This window comes from Calonectris borealis, chromosome 1 (assembly GCF_964195595.1).
Source record: "Calonectris borealis chromosome 1, bCalBor7.hap1.2, whole genome shotgun sequence".
Taxonomy (NCBI): domain Eukaryota; kingdom Metazoa; phylum Chordata; class Aves; order Procellariiformes; family Procellariidae; genus Calonectris; species Calonectris borealis.
Window position 1 is genome coordinate 91,899,140 of NC_134312.1, and position 15,036 is coordinate 91,914,175.

Genomic DNA, 15,036 nt, shown 5'->3' on the forward strand with positions numbered 1-15,036 from the left:
CTCTCGGTTGCTTTGTGGGAAGGAGATCACCACAATCACCACATCTCAACTCCAGCCAGCTGCTTACTTTGTTTGAAGACGCCTTTACTTCAGGAGTACTGTATTTGTTTTTTCCTTTTTTCTGCTGGATCGGACTTGGGTAGATGAGCATTTCTGACAGAAGGCATTCTTTGCCTTGAACTCTTTGGCTTTCCCTTCTCAGATGGCTGATGATAACACCCTGGCCTTTAGAAAATACTCTGCTGCAGCTATCACCAAGCTCAACAATAGCTAACAATTGAAGGTCTCACAGCTGGCATTTCATAACTGTGTGTGCTGGGGAAGGCCACCATCTGTGGATCCAGCAATAGTGACAATGCAGGAATGTGCTGAGCAGCCCAAGCTGAAAAAATGTGGAGTTGCACTTTCAGTCTTTTTCATGCTCAGAATTTGTGATTTTTTGGAGATGGGGATTTGTTTCAGGTTCATTTCTGCTTGAAATGTTTTTGGTGGGGCTTTTGGTATCAGAAGGAGCAGCTGCTCCCTGCTAAGACATTAGTCTTCTGATTGGTGATCTGACTACTCGGTGAAGCAGCTATGGTGGCTTGTGTTATGGATTGTCTATCACTTCCTGAATTGGACAAAGTGAATCCTCTTGCTGGGGAAACAGTAGTGTTTTCTTACCAGACTGCTGTCCTAGGCCATGAGTTGGAGAGTTATAGATCAAGGACAGTGTACAGTACTTTACACTCTTCTCCAAATCTGTGCACTTAACACAAAAGTGAATTTTAGCCAAAGTATGTAACGGTCTGAGTATGGGATTACTAGCTTTTTTCTTTATACGTTTGATTGGAAGCAAAACCAGCATTTCCAAAGTGCTATACTAGCTTTCTGCTCCCCTAGAAGCCTGAAAGCAATCTTGAAAGGTGGTTACAGCAAGCTGTCCTGCTCCATTTTGCTCGTTTCAATGCATAAGGAAGGAAAACCTGCTAATAAAAGATGTTTTACATGTACCACATGCATTTGGTTTGAGTGAGAGGCTTGTCACTGAGAAGCTGTCTGTCTCAGTTGAAAGTGAGCCAGATCTTTGGGTATGTGGTATGCACAAGACACTTAGAGCGTTGTATTCGCCGCCCTGTGGCTTATCGCAGAGGCTGTGGAGTAAAGCATGGGCAGCCAAAGGAATCTGAGAACAGGGTTTGGAGAGCGCTGTCTTTTCTTTTCAGCCTGTGTGTGGATGTCCATCAGGTGGTTCATGAAGGCAGTTCCATTGGTTGTACCGTCTGTCCCTAATGAGCTGAACATAAGCAACAGCCTAAGATCTGAAAACAAACAAACAAAAACTTTGGCTCTGTTTCTCCTACATGTAAAGCTATGACGGACAACCTCATCTTCATCCAGAGTGGGGTGTTAGCTGAAATCAACTTCCTCCCCTGCTTGCCTAATCAGGAAAATGCCGGTCATCTTCCTAATGCATAGAAACCCTCTCTGAACCTGTACTTCTTGCCCTGGAATGACATAGGCTTTTCTCTGTGCCTTCTTCCCGTACCTGGCCTGTGGTCCCCGGTCTACTTCCCAAAGAAAGAGTTAACAGGCAGGAGCCAAGGACTGCTGGGACTCGGTTAAAAAACCATAATCTTGCTTTTTTCTCTTGACTGGCTAATAAAGTGTCCCTGTTCTGGCTGCAACACTTCCTTGAAGCCATCACCCATTCTTGCTGTATAAGAATTTGTCCGAAGGCCATTAACATCAAAGGAGGAGCTCCCTGGGCTGTGAATCAAGCTGCGTATTAGGACTTAGCTGCATACCATGTACATCCGACATACTTAATGTTTCTGTGAAAAAGTTTTTCTTAACAAAATTCTCAGAGATGTCTTTGGAGGACCTGGACACTAAGGACAACTTTTCTCACAGAATTTCTCTTCCAGGATGGCTGATTGTATCTGCAGAAGAAAAGATTTTGTATTGTTTCAGTCCCATAAGTAAATACTTGCCAGATTTAAAAAATGGTCTAAGGGAATATATAAACACACTTGAAACAAAGACCAAAAGCTGTGTGCATCTGTAGTCCTTAAAGTGTTTGGGATTAGGAGGCATTCCAAGGGTTAATCCCTGGGGATTAGCATGGCAAGCACTTCTGTTGTTGTTTACACATGTCCTGTGAAGAAGGCTGTGTTTTCACAGCAGGCCTTTCTAGTAGGTTTAGCTATAAACCGCTTGCAGTCAGTTTTACATGCAGAAAGAACTGGAGCAACACGAGTGGCAAATGCATAGAGCTGTCCTTTAAAGAGATGAACCACAGATAAGAGGATCACTGCAGTCCTGGCATAAATTTGATATGTTAATAGAAAACAAAAAGAAGTTTTGTAGTAAGGAACCAATACTTCATATCCAGAGGTCCAAATCTGGTGATAAGGGGATATCAGGCATGCATGTGGCTTGTGCTTTGTGCTTTCATTTACGTGCTAAGCATGCAACTGAGAACCTGCTCTTCTGGGCTGCATCAGGATCCACAAATGCGGGTTCGTGACCTTGTGCTTGGTGGGGGGACACCAAAAAGCCAGGTGTGGGTGAAATGCTATCAGCACTGGGCAAAGGCTGGGGCTCAGGCTTGGAGCTGGGACTGCTTTAGGGTAAAAGGCTGGTATCTGGGTTTAAAGCTGAGGTGCTGGGGTAGAAGCAGGAGTGACATTGACTGCTTTTATCCCTGTCCCACAACGTCACATCCATGCACTGAAAAACAAGGTTGGCTTGAGACTTAAGCTATTTTTTTCTCACTGTTTCTCTCTCAGATAGAAATAATTTCGTGAAATAATTTCTCTCCTGGCAATTTCATGGAGACCAGTTTAAAGAAAAATAAAATCAGTGGGAGTGAGTATAAGCAATAGAGCCCAGTTCTGTGCTGACTTTTCCAACAGCTCATGGATGGGGTAGTCTAACAGGTTTACACTCCATGCTGCTCTTTGCTAAGAAACAATGTACTGGAAGTATTTCCCATGCAATTTTATGCGGAAAAATAGTCCAGACACTTAACTGTACATTGGATGAGGCAGTGCCTTCCTTTGGACAAAATGGTTTGGCTTGTCAGCTCTTACTCTCAACTGTGGTGAGCTCTGACACCCTACCCAGCTCAGCAAACTGGGAGGGCCTTCCACAAGGCTTTGATTTACAGCATCCTGTCTGCTTCTCTGCTCCCAGTCAGTGCAATACGCACAGTCCCCATCTGGATTTAAATAATTTCCTGCGTGGCGTCTCAGTGGGTGAGGCTCAGCTCCATGATGAGGGAAGCTCACCAAGACGCAAGGCCCAAGCTAGCATCCCCCAGTGCCTCCTTTGGCCCGGCCTCTCTTGGCATCAGCAGTGATCCTGAGGTGGAGATCTGCCACACTGGGGCAGAGCAGTGTGGGGGCACATGTAAGTTGGGAACTGTAGATCTCTTAAGTGGTTTCCATGCTCTGGCTGGAATACACCTTTCCCTAAAGGCCGCCAGGGGTGGACATGGCAAGGCACCCTCTTTCAGACAATAGAAAGAAGCGATTTTTACACCTTGTAAAAACACTGCAGTGTATTTTGAGAGGTTTTTGGTTCCCAGGGGATTAAAAAACAAAACCAAGCCTTCAACGTTTGCCTCTACTTCACCAGAAGCTGTAATGCCGAGAGAGGCACTGGCAGGGTGAAACAAACCTAGCAGAGCAGAAAGATGCTTCAGAGTCTACTCTCTTTAATGAAGTTCAACAACTTCACTCTCTGCCCTCCCATCCTGGTGACAGCTTCGTCTCCCTCTGGCCGAGGCTGCAGCATGAATCAGACCGTAAAAAACACATCTTGGGTCTCATGTCGCATTTCGTCTGCAAAGTGCTTCAGAAACATTAGCATGCCGCATCCCAAAGGGCGTCTGGATTTTACTTTCCAGCCCTCAGCTTGCTCCCTTTGCAGACCTAAGCAGCAACAAGCTGTTTCTTGTTACGGCTGTAAAGAGCTGTGATTATTATGTGCTGCACACATAAGAGGGAAATTAAACCATTTAGTAGTGTTTAGCAGCTCAGCCCCTTCTTCAGGTCCTCTCTCCCCACTAAACACTTTAACTAAACAATGACTAATGAGGCCAATTTGCTGTCAATTAATTGCCCCAGGAAAGGACCCCTAATTGTCGTGAGCAAGGTGGCAGCTCTAACGCATTCGAGGGCCATACGATGGTCAGCGTCCCCCCTACCTCTGCCTTGGGGCTTATTAGCATCTTTGTGTTTGTTGCAAAGTGCTGTTAATTGGGAGCTAGGGACAAGGAAATGAGAACTCTCGAGGCTAATTGATAGGCACCTGCGGAGGGCTTTAGTGGCTGCAAAGTTCCTTTGACTTTGGAGAGAAGTCCTGATGTTTTCTTTTTGCCCTGAAAGCCAGGGGCTCCTGTGGATTAGTGGGTGGGAGTCTTAATTTTCTCCAACAGATGGGGGGCCTACTTGCCAATAAAGAGGAAGGTAAATAGGCTGGAGGAAGCAACTAACTAATGAGGATATATGGAAGGGGTTGTGGTGACTTTCTCTATTTGTATCCAAGGTGCCCTTCTTGGGACAAGCAGTTAGAGCACTTAAATGGACCTTATGGGCTTTCTTATTTTCAGTACTATTTGCTTCTGTGTCTTGGAGGGATTAAACAGCTTTTGCTGTATCTTAGGTCTGTAGAGTGGGAATAAGAGCTCTATTTTTTTTAATGTATTTTGTGACTTATTGACAAAATACCTGACTGTTAAGCAGTCGTGTAATTTCAGATTGGGGAGTAGCTGCCCCACAGTATAAAACCGCATCGAAGGGTCTTATGCAAAGCTCTGTTTGTCCAAAGGGAGCAGTCAGACCATCTGACTGTGAACTTTGTGTGTTTACAGTGCTCAGAGCCATCTTCCAACTAGATCTCCACATCCCTCTCTTCGCGCTTTTCATCCTGCCATACCAAATTCGGGTTCCTAGTCCCGTGCTTCTCACAAACCCACCCTCCTCCTGCGCTGAGGTCTGCATAGTGCAACCAATGCAGGAGCCAGAAACGGTTGCCCCGTGCCTGTAAGTACCCCTTGCATATAAGTACCGCTTATGCTAAGCAGTGGTTCCCATTCCTGCCACTTTGTGCCTGTGCTGTGTCTAGATGCTCTGATCAAAAGACAGGTATTTGAACTGTTTCTGAGGTGTGGCATGGCCAGTTCCAATATAAACTAAGTTAGGAAAATATCTCTGGAAGCATTGCTGGTTATACCCTTCAGCAAGGGTGGCCTTGATGCTTTCTTGTTCCATCCCCCATTGCACTCCTGGAAGAGTACTCAGGAGCTGGCCTCCTGCATGTGAACTCATATCTCTTAACCATTGGGCTGACTCATTTACTGGGAGATGAGGGGTGTAGCACCACTCCTTGCCTACTTCCATAGCCTTGAATGATAAAGCTGGTCCAGCCCACCCACATGATCTCAGGAGGAGTTTTGAGCTCTGAAGGGTTTTGGTCATAAAAGGCGAGGATAACAACAGCAGATGTTTGCATGTTCTCGTTTGTGATTTCCTTGCTGCGCCCCATATGCAGCCCCTGGTCTGTAATAACTGCTATAGCGGGTGTTTTTGAGACATGGTAATGTTTTGTGGAAACAAATCACTTGCTTTCATCTCGAGAGCAACAGTGATTGCGCTGGGGGAGTGTGCTCTATTTTTCATGTCTCAGTCTTTCTTATTATTTAAATTAATGTGTGTTGCAGTTGTCATGAAAGTGAAGGATTGACGGCAATTAACTAGAATGGGCTTGGTGCAAGCAGGTTCTGCGCAAGCCTGTCCTACCTAGCTGTGTCAGTGTGCCTTGCCTGGGAGTTGAATTCCCACACCATCTCTGCCCTTGCACCCCTCCTGCCCTGCAGCCCCCGCAGCTCCCCCAGCCCAGGGCGCCCTATGGCATCTCTGCCCTTGTCCTGCTCCTGCCTTGCAGGCCAGCTGCTCTTCCAATGTGAGCTTCTCAAGAAGAATGGCTACTGGTTAGGTTGGGGGTTGTTATTTACCATCAGCGGCATGTAAGATGAGATGCTGAGCTGGCATCAGGCTTGTCCTGTAGATATGAAATGTAGAAGAAACAGATATGTGAATTTCAAGCCATTCTTTTCAGAGCTCATTTCCAGCTCTCCAGAATCTGTACCTGGCGTGGGCAGGGCATCCTACCTCTCTGGGGATGGAGCAGTGGGGTCCTATATTGTGCTTCTTTTCACGTCAGTCCCTGCTCCCCACCCCATCCAGGGGGATCCTAAGCACAGGGTAATGGATACCCCATATTACATTAATGCTGACAGGAAGGAAAAAATCTGGCGATCTTATCTTTTTCAGCAGTACTAGAGAGTACTGTGGTGCTTTCCCATGGTCCCTGGAGCCAGAAGGGTACAGCAGCAGCCTGGTCTCCCCTGGAGAGACAAGCTGTTAGGCTGAATATGAAAACGCCTGAAAGCACTGTTTAACTGTAGTGCTTCCCCTACTGGGAAGCAGAGGGTCTGCAGGCTGCTGTTTTGCCTGTGCTAATGGTTCAGAAAGGCCAGACACAAAAGGGTTTTCCAGTTGAGGGTCAACAAGAGGTGGCTGGGCAAAAGGAAGCTGTGACACCCAGAAGATCCTGGTCCCAGGAGGTTTTATTCTCAGCGATCCTTCTTCCAGCAGTCTGGGAACTGTGAAAACATAACACAACCCACACATGGGAAAAAATAATAAGGTCAAAGCTTCTCATTTTAAGACTGTCCTAAAAAGGTGTGTGCATAGTAATGACAAGTGCCAAGGAGGCAATGCTAACTGTTGCTGGTGCTGACAGTTTTGGCATTTTAACACGCTGGCTTGACACCCTGAAAATTAAAAGTCTCTGACTTTTTATCTGAGTGAAATTACTGTCCACCAAGATCCAGTCATTTTTAATGCTAGCTGGCTTTGGATTCTAAGCAGATGAAACCAAACCAGGTTTTAAATTCACAGGGAAATTATTTCCTGCCCTATTCCCCCTCCTCTCAGTCTTTCCTTGCCCTCTGATCAAGGTGGCAGCTGAAAGGAACCAGCCATTATACTCCTAACAGGATTTCAGCCTTGGATGCCCTTTTCTCCCTCATCTGAAAAAGTGGCAAGCCAGATATGACCATCTGGACACATCCTCCTCCTCTTGGGCATTTGGTCTGCATGGTCAGATCTGTTTTTATTTGCTGAGTTTACTTGATCCTCTGCGAACTAAAATGAATTGACGGCTTTGGAAAGTGGCAGGGTACACATGTCCTAACTGCAGTTCTGCTGCTGGTGCCCCATAGTGGCTTTCACTGCTCTCTCCTCGACTGTTTTGGCTGTCATCACACCATTCTGCTGGGACCTTGGACTGGCCTACAGCTCCATCTGCTATTCCTGCTTAAGCTTCATCCTTCTTGGTTTGTTGCGTGGCTTTTTTTCCGGATGCAAATGTTTACCCCTTGAGGTTAAGATAAAACCCTCAAAACGTGGTCTAGCCAATGGTTCTACTTCTGGGCTCTGCTTACCCATGTTTGCCAGCACACCAGAGAAGCTGTGCTGAGGACACTCCAAAGTCACCGTCCTTGTGTCCCCTGACAGAGCAGCTAGGACACAACTCTTGCAAAAATAGCAGCCTCTGTTGTTCTTTTCCAGACTAAGCCCCTCTGTCCTCTCCAGTGCGTGTTGGTCTCGGATCTGAAACAGTATGTACTACGGGTAGCTGTGCTGCTACAGGACTGAGGTGGCCCTCTGAGTTGCTTTGTTCCCTGTAGTAAGAGTAACAGTTTGGATTTCTGCACCGGCACTTGCAGGGCTCTCCCAGCCTGCAGCGCTGCTGGCTGGAGCGATGGGTCTGTCTCTCCTGAGCCGTGAGACAGGGAACTCCCCTCATCCAGTGGGACAGAAAGGAGAAGGAGAAAGTGCTTGAGTCCTGCCGACTCAGTGCTGTGCCAGATCTCAGCATGGTGCTGCAAGCTGCCTCTCTGCTTTGGTGTGCCATGAAATATGAAGCCACAAGCTTCTTTTAGAGGAGGCAGGGTATTTAATTTCCCAAGTGGGGTATTTCCTTTCTGCTGCCCTTTATGCAGTCTCGGGGTATTCGTTGGCAAAGGTATCTTCTCACTTTCCAAGACCACTGTGTGATTGTTGTTTTGTATTGCCAGGCATTTGCTGTGCAGAATGGGGGTGTGATAAAGGGGGAGGAGGCACAAAATGGATCTGCAGTCGGTGAAACTCTCATGTACCCCTCAATATGGTGGGATCAAATTCTCTGACAATGTCAGCATTCTCCAACAATGTTTATTTTGTTTTGTTCTGTTGCTTCCTACTTCTTCCTACATGCACAGACACACTGCCGATGGCTCGCAGTGAATCACCAATGTAAAATGTCGCAGGGCTTGTGTTTGTCAGGAGATTTTGCTTTGAGAGGAGGGGGTTGATTTTTTGCTATGCTTTGCTTTACCCAGTATTGTGCTGCTAGGGAGGTGTCCCTACCCTAAAATTCCTTCTCTCCAGGGAAGGGGACCCTGGTGCAGCCAACCATTCCCCCAACATGCCTTGCTCTGGTTGTTTCACCATGAGCTGATCACCCATCTGTTCTAGCTCTCGAGCAGCAAACCAGCTTCCAAACCCTTTTTCCTTCCTGGTGCCAGTTAGAGCAGGTTGCTGAGAGCCTCATCCAGGCAAGTTTTGCATATCTCCAGGGATGGAGTTTCCACCACCTCTCTGGGGAACCTGTTTTTGTCTTTGACCTCCCCAAAGCAAAAGCTTTTCCTCGTTTTGAGTCAGAATTTTCCCCATGTTGCAGCTCATGTCTGCTGCTTTTCGCTGTTCACTGTGCACCTCTGAGAAAAGCCTACCTCTGTCTTCTCTGTACCTTCCCACTAGCTATCTGCAGACAGCAATAAGACCTCCCCTCAGCCTTCTCTTCTTCAGGCTGAACAGATCCAACTCTCTTAGGTTCTCCTTGTACGTCAAATGCTATACCCCTCTGACCATCTTGGGAGCCCTCCAGTGGACTTGCTCCAGTATGTCAATAGCCTTCTTGTACTGGGGAGCCCAAAACTGATGTAATGCTTTAGATGCTGTCTAACAAGCACCGTATAAAGGGATATAATCACTTCCCTCTACTTACGGGGCTACACTCTTGCTAATACAACCCAGGATGCTTGGTCTTTGCTACAAGGGCATACTGCTAACTCATGCTGAACCTGTGGGACCCCCACATCTCCTGGACTGCTTGAGCCCAGCACTTTCACCTTCCTAGCAAACGGTTGAGGTCCCTCATCAGGGACTGTGATTGTGAGGCTTCTTCTATCCATCTAAAGCAGTCTTTGTCCACTACCTCTTCTTAATCAAATGGCTGGTAGCAGACACCAGCCAACAGGGGTGACACTGTGATATCCTCTGATCCTTACGCCTAAGCTCCCAGCTAGTTCACCGCCCAGAGCTGAGTGCACTCCAGCCACTCCTTTGCAGAGAGCGCACCTCATTTCCTCACCTTTCCAGCCTGTCTTTCCCGAAAAGCCTGTATCCGTCCCACACAGCACTGCCAGTCCTGAGAGCTGTCCCACCACGGCTCTCTCATCCCAATGGATTTATAGTACTACAAATCTGCGTAAACATCTAACTCCTCCTGTTTTTTCACCACGATACTTGCCTTGGTGCACAGGCATTTGAGATGAGCCCCCAGCTGTCCTGCTTTAACAAGGGCAGTGCAAAAGCCTTCCCTGTTGTGTTGGCCCCCAGCTGTTTCCTCACTGCCCTCCATGCTGTCACTTCTCCCCAGATTATGGCAATCCTTCCCCGACATGCCTAGCTTAAATCCCTCCTTGCCTAGGTGAGTGAGCCTGTCGGCAAAGACATGTCTGACTCACTTTGCTCGACAGATCCCTGTTCCACCAAGGGGGTCCCATGGTCATAGATGCTGAAGCGTTGTCCATGAGTTTGGGGCCTACAGAGAGGGGCTAATGAGCTGTGGGTTGTAAACAATATTCCTATGAATCCAGCAACACAGCTGGAAGTGGTGAGTTGCTCTCTTCAGGCTTCATTTCCTTTTCCCCACCTAGCTCGTAGGCAGCTTTGCCTCAAAAGGACCATCAGCCACTCCTGCCAAGGAGGGGGAGGGAGAGGCTGCTGTCTGTTTACTCTGTGGTAAGCAAAGCAGAAAATGATGTTGTTTCATTCCTCGCTACACACAAATTCGGAAGCTGAAAATATATTTAAAAAAAAATTAGAAGATTCCTTTTTAGTCAAACTCCCTCACCACCTCCGGGGTGTGAAACGTGGAAACAAAACATGGATGTGAGAGAGGCGAGACTGCGACAGCCTGGTCTGCTTGGAGGCCGATACGCCGGCACGCTCCACACCTAGAGGTACCTGTTCAGGCCCCAGCGCGGTCACTTTGGTCCTGTGACACAAACTCAGTTAGCTTGGAAGGTCTTTAAGGATCCTGAATGCCCGAGGCATGGCTGGTCTTCTGAATCTTTAAAGACCCTACCATGCTTTTGGTGCTGTGCTGTGTGAGGTGCAGTCAGCCAGAAGCTACCTATTGTGGGCAGCCCATGGGGGATCCCTCTTGGCTGAAAGATGTTGCAGAAACCTTCGCGCTGTCACTGTTGTGCCTTCCCTCAGCAAATTTCCATTAGCCATGGTGCGTATCCCCTCTTCTCACCTCATCACGGCAGTCACAACAGAAATGAGCTTAATAGCTCTCCGGTTCAATTCCCGGTGACCATTTGGTTACGTGAGCAGCAGAGCAGGGTCCTGGCTAGCAGCATGGCTTCTATCTGCCCATGGGAGGTAGCAATAACTAATACACCCTCTGAGTCAGTGCCTTGAGGCCTGGCACCCTGCAGGAGGACGTAGAACTGCATCTGGGACTGTTTGGAGTGTAAATATTAGCTGGGACAGTGCTTGGAGCCTGCTGACTCCTTCTGTGCAGCCTTGGGGCAGACAGGCAAGTTCTTAGAGGTTATTTTATGAAGGCCCCCAAACCTGTCCAAACACAAAGCATCGCAGTTGCAGCAAAGGCCATTTCTACCTGCAGATCCTTGAGGCAGCGGTACATATTATTCTGATATAATTTCAGAAACCCCGGTAGTAATGAGGAGTGGAGTCTGTGGCTGCCTCTGATTAATAGGTAGGTAGGCTAATGAGCCAGACAGGCTGCCCTCCAGAAGTCTGGGTAACGAGGTCCAACTTTCTTATTCTTCACAGTTCCACCAAAGATCTCCAACATCTCCTCGGACATCACCGTGAATGAGGGCAGCAACGTGACCCTGGTTTGTATGGCAAATGGGCGTCCTGAGCCTGTCATCACCTGGAGGCACCTCACCCCAACAGGTAAGAGACCCAACTGGACTTGACTGTGTTGGTGATTTGTGAACTCTACAGTAGTTTCCTTCTCTTCCAACATCAACAGAAAATTTCAGTAGCAATACAGGCAGCTGTAAAAAAGTGGCAAGAATCTTAAATGCACTGCAAGCTTGTTTTGCAGTGTGATTTCCCAGGCACGATAACCAGGTTGTCCGAGGGAACAAATGAAATTACTTCAGTACATGCTTTACAGAATTGGACCTGTAATTCTATTTAGCTTTGGTCTTCAGCTAGTTGTCCCAATGTCTACTGCTGCTAATGGACAGCATGGTGGTGGAGACAAAGCACTGCTGGTGCCAGAGAGAGAGGAAAGGATTTCTGTTTAGATATTACATAGCAGAGGTTCTTTCTGAAAACCATGGAATTTGCTTCCCACTGATTTGCCTTAAAAGGGAGAGGCAAACAGTGGCACAGATGATTTCATATTACTCTCCACTTTGGCAGACAGTCTTCCTGTGTCTTGTGAGGTGAGTAAAGAAGGCAATCTTGATCTGCAAGATGAGTAAAGAGCAGGGTGAGACAGAATAAAGGAGAACTCACCAGCTTTGTTCTGCTATCTAATTGTGCCTTCCATGCTCAAGGACATGGCAAACTGGGAAGGAGAATATCCTTTCAGTAGTCATACTCCATGGAGCAGCTTGGATTGAAAGGAAACCTTCACCCCCTAAAGATTTATCAGTAGGATGGGAACAAGAAGTAGGTTTCTCTTCCTCTGTATCATGTCCTTTGAGGAGAGAAGAACTCTTTACCTGATTTCTTTTGCCGTCAGATATTCTTTCACCTAAAATGCGTGGGAAAAGTATTGATTAACTTCATATGAACAGTCTTCTGTGATATTCCCACATATGTAAAGGGTTAAAGAGGGTTTGAGGTAGGCAGAGTACAAATTTTCTGCATGTGCTACAGACAGTCAAGCTATCTACTGCCTTCAGCAGCCAGAAAAGGGGAGGGCATTGCAGAAAGAAGGTTGGAGAGAGAAAGGTAGAGTCACACATTGGAACAGAGCTCAATCCAAGGGCTGCATCCAGAAGTCCCTGGATTTGGGGCCTGTGGTTCAGACTGGGGTTACTCAGACTTCCTGTCTCATCCCTTCCGCCAAACAAAAGTTCTCCTGAGCTTTCATGTATATGAAAGCCAGATATGCAGTTTGTATTTCTGGCCCATTTCTTGCAGTACCAAAAGAAGGGAGATGGGGAAAGACTGCCAGGAAGAGGTGGGAGGAGCAGACCTGATGAGGGGAACACCACTCCTGTGGTATCATCGTCACTACCTGACTTTCCTCTTCTGCTGTTTTCAGTATTAAGCATGACTATGCCATTTGCATATATAGGGAAATAGAACCTATTTTTTTCACCTTTAATTATGTATATAGAATCTTCTCGCTCTGGCATTTCTGCACTTAAGATTTATTTCATATCAAATCTTCTATCTTACTGCTGCATCAGTCTTTCAGTCCTCCATCATGTTTGTTTCTTGTATTCCAGTAGGAGACACTCCCTAGCTATTCCGTGAGCGCAGCCTAACATTGTCCAAGTTAAGGGTGTTACAAGGATGCTAACTTAAATCTTCATGAAAACTAAGGCCTGGTACACGAGATGCATTGTTCAGAGCAGTGATAAGAAGATTCTTGTCCTGACTCATCACTTTGGCTGCATGTTCGTGCTTTGTGTTTTTTTCCCAGTTGTACCCCCTACTCCATCATACCAGACACAGACTTCTTTTCTCCCTTTTAAAAAGGCTCCTCAGAGCAAATCTTCATTCTGGCTATCCCCTCTGGTGAGCAACAGGACTGGGGAGTCCCATCCCCGCTTTGATTCCAGGGTCAGTTTTCCTGGGTCTGTTGTTCAGTTTTCCAGCATGCCCCTTCACACTTTTTCTCCCATGCTGTGTCTCTCAGAGGTGTTGCCGTCTTAGCATCCCTCAGCGCCATCTCACTGATCCCCTTCCAATCAATCCTCAGTCCTCTCTCTACAGTATAGCCTGCCAAGCACCCCCTTCCTAACCAACTAGAGACAGGGATGAAGGGCAGGCAGTCCCCAGTCTGTCACCTCCATGTCTCACTGCTTCTTGTTCTCTCTTTTTTTCCCCATCTCAACCCATCTGTTATCTTTTATGTGTACAGAGGAACTGCTTTCAGGCAGACATCAGGTCTTTGAGCAGCATGTAGCCCAATAAGGCACTTGTCCCAAAATGGGGGACAGAAGGGCTTCTTTTAAATGTTTTCCTCGAGGTTGACAATTAATATAAATTCCAAATCTATTCCAGAGCTGCTGCAGTTAGAAACATGTCTTATCTTGGAATCTCCCTTTTCCAGAACTCTAAGGCATTTTGGCTCCATTTATGCTAGTTTTGAAGACATCTGCTATGCATCAAAGCGCTATTATAGATCATTGTAAAGGTTTCTAAAATACATCTCTCCTTGGATTTTTTCGTGGTTAAACTCGTGACTGCAGAACTGGAAGAACGAGCGTTATTGAGCTTGTGTAGGAGGTTTTGAATGGACAGGTCGTGAAATTAAACCAGCATTGGGGGGCGAGAGGGCCAAATTACTTTTTCTTTGTGCACTCTCCTCAAGGAGTTCATTAGTGAATTTGTCTGCTGTTTCTTTCATTCATTGACGTCGTCAATAGTGTTTTTTGGCTAATTACCTGAGTTAGGACCACAGAAATTATTTAATTCTTGTTGGCTGGGAAGTGGAAGATACAAATGCAAAGGGAAAATGGTGTTGCTACTTATGCAAAGAAGGCAGGGATGCATATGATAGTTCATTTAAATGCTGCTGGGCCTCAGGAGTGATCATAGCCCACTCATCTGCCTATCTGGGAAGTTAAAAAAACTGCTTTATAAAATGCTATATCGCTTCCTTTGCTGGTCCTTCAGTGAGCAGTTGAACTAGGCATTTTTCTCACATCAACTGTAAGTCCCCAAGCCCTGAAGCAACCCATAGGAAAATACCCTCTTCTTACCCTGTGAAATAGCTGAAGTGTGGCTGGGGTTGTTGATGTAGCACTGACACCTGGGAGGAAACCAGGTAAGGGGAAAAATACTTTAATAATTCCAATGGCGAATGACAATACGGATCAGCTTTAATTTAATGAAAGCAGGAATGACATTCCTTGGAACGATGCAAGTCCTTGCTCTTCACTTCTGTTCCTCTTCAGATGATTGATAGATTGGGTTTTGACAGAGCAGGTCAGAGCAGAGAGAGTCTTTTCTTCCTTATCCAACAGGCTATTATGCTGTAGGACATTGGCAACCTGGTCTAACTAGTTGTGGATAGTTTAACAGGCATTGCCTGGGAGCACAAACAGCTTCATTAGCTCTTCTCCTCCGGCAAGCGGAGCTCTCTTCTGGGATCACCAGCCTGCAACAGCTTCCAGCAACAGGCCAGCACCTCCCTGCTCATAGTCCAATCCCTTTCCTGTGATTCAGGACACAGCTGCGGGCTTATTAAGCCTGCCGTGCCCTATGACTTTTGCCATCCCAGTTTGTGATGGTAAACCATGGAAAAGGCCATAGCAGCCCTCTGAACTGGATTTGTCAGGAAACTGTGATTTGTTCAGTTAGAGTGAGAATGAGCATTGATGATTTCCTACACAGACTACGTGAGTTAGCACGTGTCAGCATTAGAAATATTTCACTAGGGGATATGCTGTAGTCTCTCATCTCTTGAAAGGGACAAAACCCAGAT

At 46.7% G+C, this 15,036-nt stretch overlaps 1 protein-coding gene across 4 annotated transcripts in view; it reads left to right on the top strand.

Moving 5' to 3' along the window:
• LSAMP (limbic system associated membrane protein) overlaps positions 1-15,036 on the top strand; it is a 1,022,392-nt gene that overhangs the window by 899,343 nt on the left and 108,013 nt on the right. For all 4 annotated transcript variants that reach the window (XM_075166906.1, XM_075166925.1, XM_075166915.1 and 1 more), the window contains one exon: positions 11,187-11,312. In XM_075166906.1, coding sequence (XP_075023007.1) covers positions 11,187-11,312 — 126 coding nt within the window. The remainder of the gene's footprint in view (positions 1-11,186; positions 11,313-15,036) is intronic.